The 18,220-nt window shown below is 36.2% G+C and overlaps 3 protein-coding genes across 4 annotated transcripts; 2 read left to right on the forward strand and 1 right to left on the reverse strand.

The window, feature by feature from the left end:
* Nucleotides 1-205: 205 nt before the first annotated feature.
* Nucleotides 206-4,957, reverse strand: LOC132192253 (Cysteine proteinases superfamily protein). 2 transcript variants are annotated; one of them, XM_088511172.1, is made up of 8 exons: nucleotides 4,871-4,957; nucleotides 4,631-4,784; nucleotides 4,050-4,137; nucleotides 3,113-3,137; nucleotides 1,942-2,047; nucleotides 1,718-1,772; nucleotides 1,160-1,213; nucleotides 206-549 (listed from the first exon to the last, which is right to left on the reverse strand). In XM_088511172.1, exons 1-8 carry the CDS (start codon nucleotides 4,890-4,892, stop codon nucleotides 406-408), a joined length of 648 nt encoding a protein of 215 aa, XP_088367298.1. In that variant the 5' UTR covers nucleotides 4,893-4,957; the 3' UTR covers nucleotides 206-405. The 2 variants fall into 2 exon arrangements, with proteins under 2 accessions (XP_088367298.1, XP_059463511.2); XM_059607528.2 differs by having other exon boundaries at nucleotides 3,074-3,137.
* A 496-nt stretch (nucleotides 4,958-5,453) lies between these two features.
* On the forward strand, nucleotides 5,454-5,975 carry LOC148583492 (uncharacterized). Its single transcript, XM_088511439.1, has one exon. The coding sequence runs from the start codon at nucleotides 5,454-5,456 to the stop codon at nucleotides 5,973-5,975; it is 522 nt and encodes a 173-aa protein (XP_088367565.1).
* Nucleotides 5,976-11,282: 5,307 nt separating this feature from the next.
* On the forward strand, nucleotides 11,283-18,198 carry CAC3 (acetyl Co-enzyme a carboxylase carboxyltransferase alpha subunit). The gene is made up of 12 exons (XM_059606527.2): nucleotides 11,283-11,482; nucleotides 11,968-12,350; nucleotides 12,454-12,528; nucleotides 13,137-13,244; nucleotides 13,380-13,540; nucleotides 13,790-13,904; nucleotides 13,985-14,139; nucleotides 15,540-15,591; nucleotides 15,669-15,737; nucleotides 16,192-16,269; nucleotides 16,354-17,524; nucleotides 17,781-18,198. Exons 2-11 carry the CDS (start codon nucleotides 12,027-12,029, stop codon nucleotides 17,521-17,523), a joined length of 2,307 nt encoding a protein of 768 aa, XP_059462510.2. The 5' UTR covers nucleotides 11,283-11,482; nucleotides 11,968-12,026; the 3' UTR covers nucleotide 17,524; nucleotides 17,781-18,198.
* Nucleotides 18,199-18,220: the final 22 nt, after the last annotated feature.

Here is an 18,220-nt window from a genome sequence, read left to right on the forward strand (position 1 = left end):
TTTCTAAATTATTTGTTATATCTTTTTTTTCGCATTGTTGTCCATTAAGGCCTTTTCTTTTCTTTTTTTTCCTTTATTTAATTTAGGTATTTATGATCTTCACTTTGAATGTGGTCGTTGGATAAGGATCCTCTCCATTTCAAGGTTCAAATTTTGTTCGTATGGTACCCCATCATTTAAAAGCGAAATTTAATCTACTTCCCTATGTGAGACAAAAAAATTTGGTTTCATTCATCCACTTACACTTTATGAGCGTCCTTCGCATCAAAAAGAATATCCCATCAAAGATTACACATTTTCCTCAAACACAGTTACAAATGGCATCTTCATCCCCTGCTTTTCCCATTTCCCTTCTTTTTTTTTTCCTCATTATCACTCTCTTGTTCCCTTAAGCACAATGAATTCTCAGACAAGCAGGTCATAGTGGTTCTTACCACTGTACAGTAGCCTCACAACTTTCCTGGCTTTAACTTTTCTTGAACCCTTGTCAAACTCAGCTCCATACTCTGCAATGGGAATAAAACCAGCACCCCATCCACCCTTTGTGTGCTGCAATTAAATTGAACATGAGGATATTAGTATTATTAGTACATGAAGCAGCACCTACTTACAACCATTAAGTGAAGGGCACACACATTCACACATATATGCGCACACACGCAGGGAGAGAGAGACTTGAGAAAGAGACAGAGCGTCTCAACTGAGTTGTTTAGGTTTTGGAATTCCATCTCTAGTTGAGTGTTTCAATTCGAGGGTTATAAAATGTGGTGTGGGTGTGGGTGTGGGTGTGGGTTCATCTCTCTTGATCAATTCAGGTTCAAAGAAGAGACCCAGACTTTAGATCCCTTCTCTATGGTGGGAGGTTTATTTAGTATCAAGAGTGTGTTGGAGAAGCCAAGGAAGATGGATTGGTTCGAGAGGTGATGCCTATGCCTTGTCTTTTTATAAATATTTAAAGCAGCAGCATAGGTCCAAAATAGCAAATGTGTATGCTTGCATGTCCATAACTCCTATAATAATTATAGCAGTTGGGGGGGAAACAAACGAAACAAGTTCAAAACCAGTTGGAACCAAAAATCAAAAAATAGAAAGTCCTTTTCCGAAACTAATAAATATATGAGCATCAATCTACATAAAATTTGTTAGGGGGAAAATAAACCTCGTGCTCTGGTATGTAAACAGTAATCGGCTGCCTACACAACTTTGACAGCACCTGGCAGAGTAATAATGGTCATTGGTCAGAATACGACGTCCAACTACAGGGGTATACAGTCCCCACATATGCACACTGATTAGTAGCAGTAAATCATGAACATTTAAGGTGAATTCAACAATTAGACAAACAAACTAAGTGACATTCAAGAACATTTAAGCTCCCAAAAGCATTTTATCTCCACAGCTTCCCCCTGAAAAATTAATTATAATAAAAATGTAAATCTAACAGTTAACAAAGCAGCACCATGTCTTCTTTTCTAATGGAAACAACAGAAGTGTTTTTACTGATCCATCTTGGGCAAGGAGAGACCCCTCAAGAAGTTCATTTAGATATAATCATATTGCAGGTTCTTCAGCACCTGAACACAAATTGCATTCACCCCAAAGCCTCATAAAGATAACCTTAAAACTAGCACACTGACAATTAGTACAAGAATAAAGTCTTGATAACAAAGACAGTTTAGACTAACAAAAAGGACATATGAAGCAAGAGATTACTAACCAGTAGCTCTGACTCTCCTCCCCAGAAATCAGGCCGTTCAATGCGTTGGCAGTAACTATAGAAAAGACATTTATGAATATGTTGAATAAATTCCCGCACTAATAGTAATTAAGCATACATCATAATGTCATTTACTGTTGATAAGCATATGCTAAAAGCATATATCAGAACACCAAATATTGATAAGAGAACATCCACAATTGGTAAAAAGATATAGGAGTTACCGTCTTAAAGATTCATCAACTGTAATTGCAATCAGTGCTTCTTCATACCGACGGCGTTCTTTATCATTGTCACATATAACCTCTTTCACAGCCATTCGTAAGTCATCTGCATTTTTATGAAAGTAAGGTTTGTACTAGGATTTGTAGAAAGTTATTCCTAATAGTCTCCCTACAGATGAACAAAAGATAAAATCCCTAAGACAGATCTAAGAGCCAAAACTAGTAAAGTCAAGCAGAAGACCTTGCTCTTTATGCTCCTTGCACGCAAAAAAAAAAAAAAAAAAGATGATTTAAATAGTAGCACTTTTTTTTTATCGTCTGCCGCACACTGTTTCCATATATATAAAACTACACCATTACCAACAGCTAGAATGAGAGGTCTATAATGATCAGGCAAATAGACATGCTTAGTAGAGATCTAAACCATGAGTGACAAAATAAGTAAAGTCCAGGCTAAATACAAATTCTATGCAAACCAAAACTAATAGGCCGGTTTCACAACAGGCACACTGTTGTGAGGCTGGAAGCTATAATTCTAATAGATAGGGACCTTAACGCTATATTATCTTAAGAAAACAAACAAAATAGATATTCTAGGCAATTAACACATTAAAATGTAACCTCCTGAAGAATAATATGTCTGCGATAGGTATCATAGGTTCACAATGTCATTTCAGTGACCATAAATGGCAATCAAGCACAAGACATATGCAAGTCTTCTCACCGTTACATCTTTTCTTTGCGAGAAAATGGGGGTGAAGGTGATTTTAGGACAATAAAACCATGGTATGTGTTTTATCATCAAAGAGTGGGGGCAAAGCTATAGTACTTGCAACAGTACCCTTGAGAAGAAGTTGTTAAAGCAAAACACAAATGCAATAGCTCCCTCAATGTGGGGCATCAACTTAACAAGTTCTGAGAGTTAAACAAGACCACTGGTACTTGAAATCTATGCCAAAGCCCTCCTGACTGACATAACTATGATGTTACCTCGGGTAAGAGGTCAATACACCAATAATAATTCAATTTAAGGGTTCACACAATAATTGTTCCATGAAGGACTCCTTTGTATTGAAGTTATATATGCTGACATTTGTGTGGAGATAGATGTACAAGAATATATCCTGCAAACCTGCATTTTCTCTCTCTTCCCGTGGGTTTAGAGAAATACCCTTATTGAAAGCCATTCCTTTGACCTGTTTTAATCAATTAAAATTTAGTTTAGGAGGCAATAAAAAATTATTGTAGAGTTCAGTGAACCTTCAGATATACCAACAATGTTGTACATTAAAGTGAAGACAGCTAATTAAAACAAGTATCTGTTCCAGCAAAAACTCAGATTATTGCAAAGACTTGATTCTGCACTAAGACAAGTGATACTTTTTTAACTGTCGTGACAACACACTTTTTCCTCGATAAGTAATTAAAGAAGACAAATGCTCGCTCTAGTTATTTACCATTCATGATTCAACGATGCAAGCTACCAATTATAAAAATCTTCAATTTTAGTCCATTTTTTCTCTGTTTTGTTCTACAAGGTGCCATTGATCCCATGAGACAAATGATACATGAATGACTACAATATATGCTGAGCTTTTCAGTTATGCTGTCTTTCATTAACTGTAATTTTAGTTAGTAATTGTATTTTCCAATGCCTATCTTTTTAATTTCAATTAATTCTTAGCATTGGGGTTCAGTTGTTTGCCAATACAAATATCACCACCTTTTCCCTTATCTAGGATAAATGGGCTCTTCCTCTCTTTTTCCTGCCCGAGTCTTTTCTTGGATGCAATTACATTTAAAAGATAAGTTTATACTTTCTTTCTACAAGATAGTGTTCTTTCTATATGATATCTACTTGTCATACAAAAGACCCCGTTTCATCACAATGCCTTCAAATGCACTAGCTCAGCCCCTACTAATGGGTTGTGAAAGTCTAACTATTACAGTTTATGGATCAATTGCCAATAAGTGCATAACAAACCACAAACTTTTACAGCATCAAGTGATTAATTTCTTTGCTCTATCATGACCAACAAGCTGTAGCCCCAAGCTCAAAATGCTAAATCAGTCACACAATGTGGACTGAATGGAGAAAAAGATGTTACCAGGGCACGAAAAAGACAGCGCCCGTCTCCGGTAACTTTCTGGACCGAATAGCGCTCAAGTTTCCTCATCGCGGGTGATCCTCCGCCCCTAGTAAGCAAAATTATGTGGAAAAAAACCACTTTCACAAATCCGAACCATAATGAAAATGTGGAACATATAATTTGTGCAAATTTATTATAAAAACAAAAAAAAAACAAAAAAGAGGGGGGAAAAAACAAACTTATGGGATACGATTTTGCTCTGAAAATTCAATTAATAACAGAACTTCCCTAATATTGGAAATGTACTAAGAAAGAGGTGTAAGAATATTAATTAAATTATTAATTTTTTATTTTTTATTAGCTTAAACTTTTTAGATAAGTGATGGATTAACATGGTGTTAGAGTATCCATTATTAAAAGAAGAGTTTGGTCCATACTTTAGAATAAGTATGAATATTAATTAAATGATTACATTTATCATTTTCTATTAGCTTAGTTTTAGTGATAAACAGGAATTTAACAAGAGCTTCTTAGAATAAGGGTTTATGATTTATGGAAGTAAAATGTAATAATTTACAAGAAAAGGAAAAAGAACTTACGGAGATGGTCCAATTCTAGCAAAGAATCGATGGCTATTGTATCCGAGGAAAGCCGTCGGACATGTTCGAGAGTTGGAAGTTGAAATTGAAGGAACCGGAACAGAGACAAGCTCGAATTTAGCAATCCCGTGTTTCAGCTGCTCAAGAACAACCTCTGCATACATTGGTGCTCTGTTTGTCACTGGGAAAATGAAAGGTAAAAGAAAGTAGGCACCTTTGAACAAAGAGAAGGAAGATTACCATTTGAAAGCTTCTCCGCCATGAAAATCTACAAAAGAGAAAAAGGAAGCCGAAGATATGCGTAAAAGCGTGAGAATTGGAACGACGTCGTTGATATTGTTAATAGCCGTTTTTGGGGCTCAACCATAAAACGACGTCGTTGGTAATAGCCGTTTGAGGCAAAAGCAGCGGGCTAGAGCTTTTCTCCTCTTCATACCACTCTAATGGAGTTGTCATCGGTAAGAAAAAAAGAATATTGTTCCATTGGTCAAAAAAAGGAGCCGGTAACTAATTAAACTCGAAAGATTGTTTATTGTTAATGTTCTTGTTTTGAGACCAGAAAACAAAAGAAGAATTTCTATAACATACGAGTGCTTTATATGTTCTAAGTTGTTTGTTAATATTTTTGTTTAAAGAAACATGCGAACAACCCTTACAGCATACCAAATGGACTAATTATAGCCTATTTCCCCCATTTATTGAGGGACTTCAAGGAGCCTTGCATTGCAAGCTATAAAATTGCAAGTGCATGACTCATAAAAATATAATTGAGTTAATTCATCGTTGGTTCTTAATTTGCATTAAATACATTATATATTCTCAAATGGCTTCCACTTGCAAATTTGTCCTTGTAGTTGTGGCTGTGTTTGTTGGCCTCATTGCGTTTGTGAGTGGAGATGCAGCACTAATAAACAACGTGTGCAGTAAAACCAGAAACCCCGTGTATTGTCACAAGTGTTACAACATGTACAGTCGAAGCTCCCATGAGGATGTCAAAGCCCTTGGCCGCACATCCCTCGATTGTGCTAGCCTCGAGTCTATAACTGTGATGGGGCTCGTGGACAAATTTGTGGTCAATGCCACAAACAAGGCTATGAAGAATTCATACGTTGATTGCGCATTAAAACTCCATTCTGGGGATGACCAAATAACGGGTGCACTCAAGAACTGGCAGAATGCACGTTATGTAGTGGCTAGCAATCAAATGTTATTGGCTCTCAATGCTGCCCACCAATGTAGTACTCAGCTGCAGAAGTTTAGACTCTCTCCGGCTCTTGCAAATGAGCTACGTACGCTTCAGGGTTTTTGTGAGGCAGCCAATGGAGTTCTCAAACAAATTCATTGATTACTACATCTCTAAAACAAAAGCTAATATACCTACCTTTCGGTATATATATATAATTTTCTTTTTCTTTGGATGAGGATCAATGTGATCACAAACACACTTATTATATTTGTATATCCATTGGTGGTGTTATCTAACAAATAAATAAACATATAGAAATTGATTCAACCATTTGGTTTAGTCATTATTAAATTACTTTTTTTTTTCTAGTTTTCATTAGATTGAATAATATTGGTATAAATAAAACCACATGCATCAAATGGTCACTCTTGATTTTATTTTTATTTTTTTCTCTAAGTAAATGGTTGGTCTTGGTTTCTAGAAAAATTGAATGCAAGATACATGTGACATGTATCAATTAATCAAATAAAAGTGGATAGTTTGTACCATAGGAGAAAGGAGTGCGGAAGGAAAGGAAAGACGAAAAAGAGAGGGAATATTATATAACATTTCATAAGAACAAAGCATGCATTCATATTGACGGTAAAATATGTCCTTTGAATACATAAATTCTAAAATTGTTTTAGATTAAAAAAAAAAACAAAATAGAGTTAAAAACCTATCTAATAAAGCACCTTGCATACTGAATTTAAAAAAACAAATAAATAAGTAAACATGTCATTTTTTAATAAGATTAAGTGATGAGACTCATACATTTTAGAATCACGTATTCAAGTAATGATTTTACCCTCAATTGAATTTAAATAGGCACATATTCAATAAGGCATCTCCTCTAGTGCATTAGTCCAATTGATCCTCGGTGACGGCAAAAAATGAATTGAGAGAAAGAGTGCGTGCAAGAAGGAGAAGTTCAAATTCAAAAAATGGTTTTCGAAAAATCAATTATAAAAAAAAAATTAAAAAAAAAAAAAAATCATTTTACGTGGCTTAAAGGATGTTTTTCTTAATTAACCGAAAATGTTTTCGGTTTGACCAAGATTTTTGATCGTACCAAATATTGGAAAATAAGGAAAAGCTCTTACGTTGAAATAGATGAAGCACTTTTAGTTGACCAGAAAATCAGTCTTTAATTTCCATAAAATGTTTTCCATTTTTTAAACCGCAAACAAATTTTTGAGTTTGAACTTTTCCTTCTCGCACACACTCTCCATCACAGTTCATTTTTTACCACAGCCGAGGTTCACCAGAAGTTGCCAAATTCTTTCGCCGGTGGTCATCGGTCACTAACGGAGGTCGCCGGAATCCATCGTTGAAGTTTGCTAGACTTCACTGCCAAAGTCAGCAGCAATCCACCACCAGAGTTTGCCGGCCGCCACTGGAGGGTGCCAAAATCCTCCGATGGAGTTTGCTAAAATCTACTACTGGAGGTCGTCAGTCATCACTCGCTGTCATTGATTTTCCGTACAAGCCAAATGCCAAAAAATGGTTTCACTAAAAACATTTTCCAACCAACAAAAAAAAATTATATCGAAAAGAATATAACCTAGATGAAAAATATGACAAAATATCTTTTTGTCACAAAGTCAAAACTCATATATAAAATTGAGATCCTTATTTGTTGCAAGAACAAAATAAATTTTTAGGCAATTTCTCATTATCAAGAAACTTAAAATAAAATGGGTGGGAATAGAAGTGAAATTGCATGAATTTAAATAGGTGAACACCTAGATCATCAGATAGATAAACACCTGCAAAAGGAAAAAAAAAAAATAGACACAAAATAACTCCTATGCATAAGTCAGTTATTTGTTCTAAATAATAATAATAATAAGCACAATAACATAACTTAACAAATATATATATATATATAAAAGATGTATCTCTAATGTTCTAATATAGAGTGAAGGAATATTGTTCCATTGGTCATAAAAAGGAGCTGGTAACCAATTAAACTCGAAAGATTGTTTATTGTTAATGTTTTTGTTTTGAGAACATAAAACAAAATAAGAGTCTATAACGTACGAGTGTTTTAAGGATTTTGTTAATATATTTGTTTTGAGAAACATGCGAACAACCCTTCCGGCAATACCAAATGGACTAATTATAACCTATTTCCCCCCTTTATTGAGGGACTTCAAGGAGCCTTGCAAGCTATAAAATGGCAAGTGCATGACTCATAATAATATACTTGAGTTAATTCATCGTTGGTTCTTAATTTGCATTAAACATATCTATATATTTTCAAATGGCTTCTACTTGCAAAATTGTCCTCGTAGTTGTGGCCATGTTTGTTGGCCTCATTGCGTTTGTGAGTGGAGATGCAGCACTAATAAACAGTGTGTGCAGTAAAACTGGAAACCCCGTGTATTGCCACAAGTGCTATAACATGTACAGCCGAAGCTCCCATGAAGATGTCAAAGCCCTCGGCCGCACATCCCTCGACTGTGCTAGCCTCCAGTCTATAACTGTGATGGGGCTCGTGGACAAACTTGTGGTCAATGCCACAAACAAGGCCAGGAAGAATTCATACGTTGATTGTGCATTGAAGCTCAGTTATGGGGATGGCCAGATAACAGGTGCACTTAAGAGCTGGCAAAATGCACGTTATGCGGTGGCTAGCAATCAGATGTTATTGGCTCTCAATGCTGCTCGCCAGTGTAGCACTAAGCAGCAGAAGTTTAGACTCTCTTCGGCTCTTGGAAATGAGCTACGTACGCTTCAAGGTTTCTGTGAGGCAGCCAACGGAGTTCTCAAACAAATTCATTGATTACTACATGTCTAAAACAAAAGCTGATTAGTGTGATCTCAAACTCACAAATTATATTTGTATTTTCAGCGGTTGAGTTATCTAAAAAATAAATAAACATATAGAAATTGATTCAACCATTTGGTTTAGTCATTATTAAATTACTTTTTTTTTTTCTTTCTAGTTTTTCATGAGATTGAATAATATTCTCGTGATCAAAATAATGCAAGTGTTACTACCTTCAAACAAAAACACTTACATAGACAAGATAAGCTTCTTTCCGACCATCACCCACCCAAAAAAAACACTTACTTAGAATACATGAGTCCATAGATCACGAGGACAAAGAGCCTGGTCCCATCAACTATCAAGAAGGCTGAAGAGTGAGTGTGCCTCCTCTGGTTGGAGCCGGCTAATGCACCTTCCTCTACCATTGTCATCTTCTGGGTTCTTTTTTCTCTCAAAATCAAGATCTCTGCAGCAACCGGGTTCAGGTTTTTGCTATTGGAATGGCATCCTACATATATATGTATTTTGTGATTAAAAAAAATAAAAATAAAAATAAAAATATGTAAAGAATTTGATGTTTGTATTTTTAAGAAGTGACTAGCTAAAGTAACTATATATATATATATATATATATATTAGCTAAATTTTGAGTCCCTAGCTAGAAATGCTGTAATGTATCATGGGTCAGCAGCAAAGCAGAGTGCTTTGACTGGCGTGTGAATAAGAAAGTGGAAAGTCCACCTAACCTAACAAACACATATTAGAGTCAATAAACTATGCCACCCAAATCCTATCTAATACACAATTTCCTTCCTAATAATTTGGACAGCATTTTCTGAATTGATTGTCACAAATGCTGTGACAATTTCAACCGACATTAGATTAGACTTTGTTTAAAAAAAAAAAAATTGAAGTTACTTAGACATGTATAAGTTAATTGTGAGATATAACATTATTATTTTATTAATGCAATCTTACTTGATAATATATATATATATATATATATATATATATATATATATATATATATATATATATTTTGGGTACCATTCTATATATCTATGAGAATAGAGTGATGATACATCCACACAAACTATCAATAAATATTTCACCAAATTAATATGACAAGGCTTTTTAAAAATAAAAATAAAAAATCCAATGGTTATTTGACTTTGTTAGCTTTGTGACAATAATATTAAAACTGAAGAATAATATTAGAAATCATATTTTTATCTTACAACTTTTATCGTCAGCAATTTTAACCAACACTTGAATCAACCAATATAAAACGGATGAAGTGTAAAAAATAACATTACTCGAGATAAAAATATAATTTATAACATTACTAAAACTAAATATTATATTCACTCTCCCTTCCTATGGCCCTCTAATCTGGTAATCGACTTCATTTGCTAATGAGGAGCCGTCACAATGAATAATAGATACAGACAATAAGGCAAGAATGCCGTCTTGCATCTATTTTTACCTAACTCTTAGAATATCATTGTGTCGTCATTAAGAATAGACACTACAATTAATACAATATTAGGGTTAAGGCCCATTTGAAATCCCTATTTGTGTTTAACAAAACTTACATTAATTAAGCAGTTAAGAGTCAAGTATATTAACTAAACAACCAAAGGCTTTAAGAGTACTACAAATTATTTACTTACCTAGTCTATGCGAGTGCTACGTGACATAATATGGATGAAAAGTTTTAAGCAATAAAATTTGACAGGTATTCGTACAGTTGACTGTACACTATAGTCCAATCAAAACTACTTGCAAAAACATAAAAACATATACGAATGACTAGTTGGAGATATCGATAGATGGTACTTTGATGCCTAGATTAGTAGGACATTCCGGAGAGGGGTTAGAAGGCAATAGAATGAGATGGGAAGGGTGTGCCGCGTGCGTACCTCATATTAGGGTTTGTTGCCAAAATTTATAGGGTTGTCATAGCTAAGGTAAGTAGACCGGATATGACAATGGTTGGAGGTCAAGAATTTGATACGAAAGGTGATATATTATCGCAAATGTCTTTCCTTAAGGAGGTACTCCCAATATCCTTCTCTTATTGAGCTATGTCTAAATAGCCAAAGCTCGTGATTAAGAAAATATTCGAGACGTCTTTCTTTTAATAATTCTTCTAACACATGTCTGTGTCTGTCGATGAGACGATGGTTAGTCAAGGGTTTATTGTCCTATGAATCTCTTGAGGGGCTATTTGACGGTTGGGAAATCGTCGGTCAACAATTCATTTGAGGGTGCGGTGCTTATGTTGGTCCAACACTTGGTCCATCTTGTAGGTGAATGTGCATTATTGAGCCTATGAGATAGCAAGCCTTGTTGGGTTATAGTATCACAAACAAATAAATTTAATTATTCAGTAACCGACATATTAAATCATATATGAAACATCATATTAAACAATTTGTTGAGACCATTAAGGTTTTGTTTTGTTGTTTAAACATGGATTATTAACTCAAACAAAGTGAGGTTGGAGTTACATTTACATTTGTGGAGTAAAGCCCAAAGACAGATCATAGAAGGCATCGAGCAGGCCACGTGGCAAAACAAAGCAGGACATGGAGTCGGATCGCTATTCTCAACTGCCAAACCGAAAAAAGCTGGCTCATTACACCACACCGCCCATAAGAAGTATCGCCAACTCGCCACGCACGCGCCCGCACACAAGAAAACCCCCAAGCAGAGCAAGGCTCCTACTTGGCGATCTCCACGATGCTCAGCGATCTCTCTCTCATTGCTTAATACCCACTCCCCTCTGCTCAACCCACTCGCTTGCCTCTCTCATCCTTTCTAGGGATCTCAGAAGATTTTTTTCCCGGTAATTTTCCCGATAAAATTTTATCTGCTTTGCTTTGATGTTGAATCTGTGCTTGAGATTCTGTTCTCGTTGTAAATTTGTTCTTCTGTTTGGTTGGCGAGAGAACGGAGGAAGCGTCGGGAGAATGAGAACTCTTTTTTTTTTTTTTTTTTGATCGTATTCTTGGATTTGTTTAGCTTTTGTTGCTTTCTGGAACTACGAGAACTCAGCTTAGGTGAATGAATGCTGAATGTTCATATTAGGAGGAGTTGATTGGAAGCTTCTTTTTTAAAAAAGAAAAAAGAAAAAAAGAAAAAGAAAAATTGCTATTCGAGTAAAAAATGGTCACTTTCTTTTCGTTTTCCGTTTTCTTTTCCTGCCTTTTCTATTGAGCACTACGTTTCGATAAATGTCAAATGAAAAGCATTACTGTTTGAGTTATTCTTAGAATTTGTCTTGCTATTTTTTCGAGATTTGTGATTTGTGGAGCTATATTTGGAATTTAGGAGATCTAATTGGGGGGTTCAGCCGAGAATTCGAAGAAATCGAGTTTTGAATTCGGGGAATGGCTTCGATATCTCATTCTGCGGTTGCGTTCGGCGGAGCTTCGGCTTCGGATCTTCTCGGGAGCTCGAGCAACGGTGTCAGTGGCGTGCCTCTGAGAACCCTAGGGAGGGCGCGATTGGGCACGAGGAGGGATTTGGCGGTCGTCGCGAAGATGAGGAAAGTGAAGAAGCTCGACCATCCGTGGCCCGATAATGCTGATCCGAATGTCAAAGGTGGAGTCCTCACCCATCTCTCGCATTTCAAGCCGTTGAATGTGAAACCCAAGCCCGTAACTTTGGAATTCGAGAGACCGCTTATCGATCTGGAGAAGAAAATCATTGATGTAAATCTCTTTTATAGTTGTTGTGGCTTTGTTCATTGAGCTGAAATTAATTTTTTTTCTTCACCGTTTGGTTCAATGGGGTTTGCTTTTGTTTTGAGTGCAGGTCCGGAAGATGGCGAACGAAACTGGTCTGGACTTCAGCGATCAGATTCTTTCGTTGGAGAATAAATATCAGCAGGTTGGGCAAACTATTAACTTTTTTTTTAGACTATTTAAATACGAAGAAGTGTGAATTACGACCTTGAACGACATGTTTATATTATTTTTTCAACCATTGTTTTACAAATATACAAATATTAATGTGGTTTATTAATTTTGACCTCCTAGTCCTAATATTGGGCTTCACACAGGAGGTTGTTACAGATCCTATCGCTTGTTCACAATGTGTGATGGCACTTAACTTAACCAGATATTCAGTTTCTTAGGAGTAGTAGACTTGCTCACCCTTCTTTACTTTTTCTGTAAACCCTTAAGAATTTGTTTAAGCATGCCAAATGTCAGGACTTCACTCTGGGAAGTATATCTGGTGAACTCAAAAACTAGATTTTTAACGTTATAATGGATTTGGGGACAATCTGAACCCACGTGTTTTTGCTAGCCACCTATGGATATGTATATTAGGAGAAGGTACTGTAGATAATGAATAATATATGATGATGGGCATATCTTTTGCATTCTGCTTAATGAAGGTTCTGGGAAGTTGATGCTCTTCTGCAAATTATGTAATTCTTTGAATGGTTTATGGTTCTAAAATGCTCTCACAGTTCCCCATTTTTCTGCTTTCAGGCGTTGAAGGATTTATATACACATCTAACTCCCATACAACGCGTGAATATTGCACGGCATCCTAACAGGCCAACTTTCCTCGATCACGTGTTTAGCATTACTGAAAAGGTGCAGAACTCATGTTCTCCTTAACTTTTAGATTTTACTAATTGCTTATAGTTTGCTAGGCATTTTACCATTAGCTTTATGGATGCTGAGTTAATTATATCAATAAATATCTTTGGATTTGCCCCATATCTACAGTTTGTGGAGCTTCATGGAGATCGGTCTGGGTATGATGATCCTGCTATTGTTACTGGTATAGGAACCATAGATGGTAGGAGGTACATGTTCATGGGTCACCAAAAGGGTAGAAACACAAAAGAGAACATTCAGCGGAACTTTGGGATGCCTACTCCCCATGGGTATGACAAATGATAAAGACTTGTCTGTTCTATTAGTAATGAGAGATTTTATTAGCTTTATCATGGATCTTGTATGCTTCCTTTGTACTATGCTTGCGCCCCTCTACTCTTTTAATGAATCTACATTACTTGTAAAAAAAAAATTAGTATTATCATGGAATGATTTCTTTGTTTCAACTTATTTACCAAATTTCTGGCTAGTCAAATTTTCAGTATCTGACACCACTGATAAAATATATATTCAAACAGTTACCGGAAAGCTCTACGCATGATGTATTATGCAGATCACCATGGGTTCCCTATAGTTACTTTCATTGACACCCCCGGGGCATTCGCAGACCTTAAATCTGAAGAACTAGGCCAAGTATGTGGACAATTGTACTGTGAAATTTACATGATTGTCTTTTAATACTGGCTACTGATGTGCCTGTTACATACATGCAGGGTGAAGCCATTGCACACAATTTAAGAACTATGTTTGGTTTGAAGGTACCCATTGTTTCTATTGTCATTGGGGAAGGCGGCTCTGGTGGTGCCCTTGCCATTGGCTGTGCTAATAAATTGCTAATGCTTGAAAATGCAGTTTTCTATGTTGCCAGGTGATTTGAGTTTGGCTTTCCTATCATTGCAACTCCTAAAGATAGGTGCTAATATACTATTGGATATGTGGATTCTTTTCTAGTGCATGTTATATAGCTCTCAAAGTGGCAGCATGTTAATATGTCAGCTTTATTGGCTATTAATCCAAAACGCCAATGACCTTTGAAGGAAGGGGTGGATTTGACCATATGTCTGGAACATTTACATTGTCTTTGATTGTTAATTCAGAAGTCTGTGAAGTCCTATGTTAAAGTAGAAGTAGATTACCAGTTGCCACATGCCAACCTGTTCCATGTGTTTCCTCATTTCTAGTTGACATTTATTTAAAGCATCTGACCAATCCAATGATTTTGATAGCAATTTAATCTCTCTTTTCTTTTCTTTTCTTTTCTTTCTTTTTTTATTTTATTTTTTATTTTATAAGTTTCTAGTAAAACTCTTGTTGGTTTCCGTTGTAACATTTTCTGGTCTCTCATAACGTGATTCTGGTCTTTGTAATTTCACAAATTCTGAGGCATTAAATATATTCTTGTCAAAATACATTCTTTGAATCAAAATGATTTTTGGAAATTTGCAAATAGTTCATTTTAATCAGTTTGAAAAGTATGTGTAACAAGAGAAGGTGGACCTGCTTGTTTATGTCTATCCTGAAGAAGTATTGACTGGGTAGACTTAAGGCATTGTGAAATGCATCATACCAGTGCTTTATAAACTTATCCTGCTAGGACAGGAAAATTTTCCAGCGGTGTGCGTGGGTAATAGGTATAAGACCTTCCATCTGAGAGAAAATTTTGATTGTGGAAATCGGATATTTGACATTTAAATGTTGACTTCCAAAGCTTTCATGGAGTATACCCTAACCTTATTGTTGGACTAAATTACTAAGATTAGTGTGTAGAAAATGCATATAAATTCAGGGAGTGCCATCTGTAATAATTGCTTGTGAGGCTGCTGGAATATTCTTTTTCTATTGATAATATATGCATATTTCATTTACAAAATGAGGTCAGTCTCCTTTTAAGCATTTGATATTACAGCATAGTTCATTTTGTCCTGGATAATGAGTTGTCAGGTAACTACCAAAGAAAAGATCTATAAGGTTATTACTAAACAAGTTCCTGTTCTCCAATGGCATTTGTTACCTGCATAGGGGCACCACCTCATAAAACATATTTCATCCTTAGCTGTGCGTGGCCACACACGCTTTTAATATGAATATTGCTATACGCCATCTGACGGCCCATAGTCAAACTCATGAATGAATTATCTGATGCAGTTCTCTGTCTTTCTTGTTATGGATATATGTACTTCCTGATTTAGTTTATGTAAAATGTTTTTATCTCATATCCATATGTGCTGATGTTCTTTTGGTTTTGGCTGTATCCTTGACGTGGTTCAGTCCAGAAGCATGTGCAGCAATCTTGTGGAAGACTGCCAAAGCCGCTCCAAAGGTTTGTACCACATTCACTCTTTGTATGTCTGTCAGTGGTTAATTAATTATAATAAATTACAAGTTACTTCTTTGCAGGCGGCTGAGAGGCTAAAGATTACTGCTCCAGAGTTGTGCAAGCTGCAGATTGCTGATGGCATTATCCCTGTAAATGATCCTCTCTTATTATGCAGCTGTTTCTCTTCCACTTTCTTTCTCTCAATGGCTTTCATATATCCTATCCATGATAGTAGGCACCTTCTTCAAACAGTAATCGGGGATGAAACATGGGTGTTTGCAGGCATACTTGACTAGACATATCTACTCCTCTATGGGGCAGAAGAGACCTTCTTAGAATCAACCTCTTTTCCCTTTTTTTTGGTGTGTGTGTGTGTGTGTGTAAATCCTTTCTCAAAGATTTTCCTTTCACTAAAAAGATCACTTGGTCAGATAAATGTGTGATTTAGATCTATTTCTGTTTAGTATTTGACTAGGCCGACATATTTTAATTGTTTGCCCATTGTCTTAACCTCAATAACTGCTATTTCAATTTGATAATCCCTTTTACAATATTTTGTTCTATTCCATGTCGTCTCAAAGAAATCTTTGTACTTTCCAACAGGAGCCACTTGGTGGTGCACATGCCGATCCATCTTGGACCTCACAACGGATAAAAAAAGCAATTAATGAATCAATGGATGTAAGTGCCTTTCTCACAGGAATTCCTAAAAGGGATTAAAAGATATTGAGCTTTAGTCCTATTTAAGATCTTTCTTTTCTATAGGAACTCATGAAGATGGACACACCAGAGCTTCTGAAGCATCGCATGCTCAAGTTCCGAAAAATTGGTGGGTTTCAAGAAGGACTCCCTGTAGATCCTAAGAAGAAAATCAACATGAAAAGGAAAGAAGAACCCATCTGGAAGACTTCTGGTCTAAATATAGAGGATGAGGTCAAAAAACTTATGCAGCAAAGATTGGATGCCAAGGAGCCCTCTGTCACATCTCCACTGTCGGGTATGGATGAGATGATGGCAAAACTGAAAAGAGAAGTTGATCGTGAATTTTCCGATGCTGCTAAAGCCATTGGGTTGAAGGACAGGCTCACGACATTGCGTGGGGAATTTTCAAAAGTAAATTCGCAGGACCAACTTGTGCATCCGGCCCTTAAGGACAAGTTCGAAAAGCTTCGGGATGAACTCAACCAGGGCCTCTCTGCAGCTCCTAATTATGAAAGCTTAAAATATAAGCTTGACATGTTGAAAGAATTATCTAAAAGCAAGAGTCTTGCTGAAAAGAGTAATAAGGGTGCCACATTAAAGCAGGAAATCAATAAAAAGTTTGCAGAAGTCATTGATCGGCCTGATATAAAGGAGAAATACAGGGCTCTGAAGGCTGAAATTGAAAATGTTGGGGTGTCTACACTTCAGGATTTGGACCATGAGCTGAAGGAGAAAATTGTAAAGGTGAAGAAAGAGATAGAGTTAGAATTGGCTAATGCACTCAAATCCTTGGGTTTGGATGTTGAGGTTGTGAAGTCAAAAGCAAAGGAGCTCAGTGAACAGACTTCATTCTCAGATGTCAAAGTCAAGATAGAAGAGTTGAATGAAGAAATTAAGGAAGGAATTGAAAATGTTGTCAAGTCATCAGATCTGAAGGAAAAGATTGAGCTACTGAAGTTGGAGGTTGCGAAGGCAGGAAAGACACCTGATGTGGTATCCAAAAATAGAATTGCAGCTTTGGAGCAACAAATTAAGCAGAGCCTTGCAGAGGCCTTGGATTCTTCAAACCTAAAAGAGAAGCATGAGAAGCTCAAGGTAGAGATTTCCAAAACCATTGAATCTTCTGGAGGATTGGATGGACGTTTGAAAAGACAATATCCAAACGAAGATGGTTCTACATATGATGAACCAAGAATAGAGATGAATGTTGGTGCAAATCGCACCTTTGCTTAATGTAAGTTATCTTTTTTCATTATGCCTTTTGTTCTCTCTCCTTTTTTTCCCTCTCTTATTTTCCCCCTCCCCCTGTGATCGTCTCGTCTGTATCAATTGTTTTTTCTGTTCTTTAGACTGAAATGATCTGAATGATTCAGTGGTTAAAAAAGGCTGCACCTAGTAAAGTGGTTAACTTGTAAAATTAGTTGTATTGTCTTATTGTCTTTACTCTCAATTTGGATTATCAAGCTCATCAATTTTGTGGTATTTTGCAGTATGATATCAGTAAAACTTGATGTCTTGCTTATGAAGGTGGTTTACAGACAACTGGAGATGATGGATAAGACAGTTGAAGCTGCAGTAATTCCAATGAAAACATTTACCCTCAGCTGTCTTGACTACCACCAGCATCTATTGCTATCTCTTTTGATCCACGAGGTTTTGCATCTACAATCATCAAGGGACACAGCATAACTGCATATTTTTCAGCCAGAATGCTTCAATTTATTTATATTAGGTTGTTACAATTTAGCACCTCTCCTGTTCCTTTTCTTTGTTCTTTACTCTTTTTGGTAGGGACATGTACTCTTTCTATTTATAGACAGAAAACTTTGTATAGATGGAGCGAGTGCTAAGGGAGGCTAGTGTAGAGCTTCCAAATATTTGAAATAACATGCCGTTTGGTTAATTGCCCATGTCTTCTATTTACTATGTT

The sequence above is a fragment of the Corylus avellana genome, chromosome 10 (assembly GCF_965113065.1).
Source record: "Corylus avellana chromosome 10, dhCorAvel1.hap1.2, whole genome shotgun sequence".
NCBI lineage: Eukaryota > Viridiplantae > Streptophyta > Magnoliopsida > Fagales > Betulaceae > Corylus > Corylus avellana.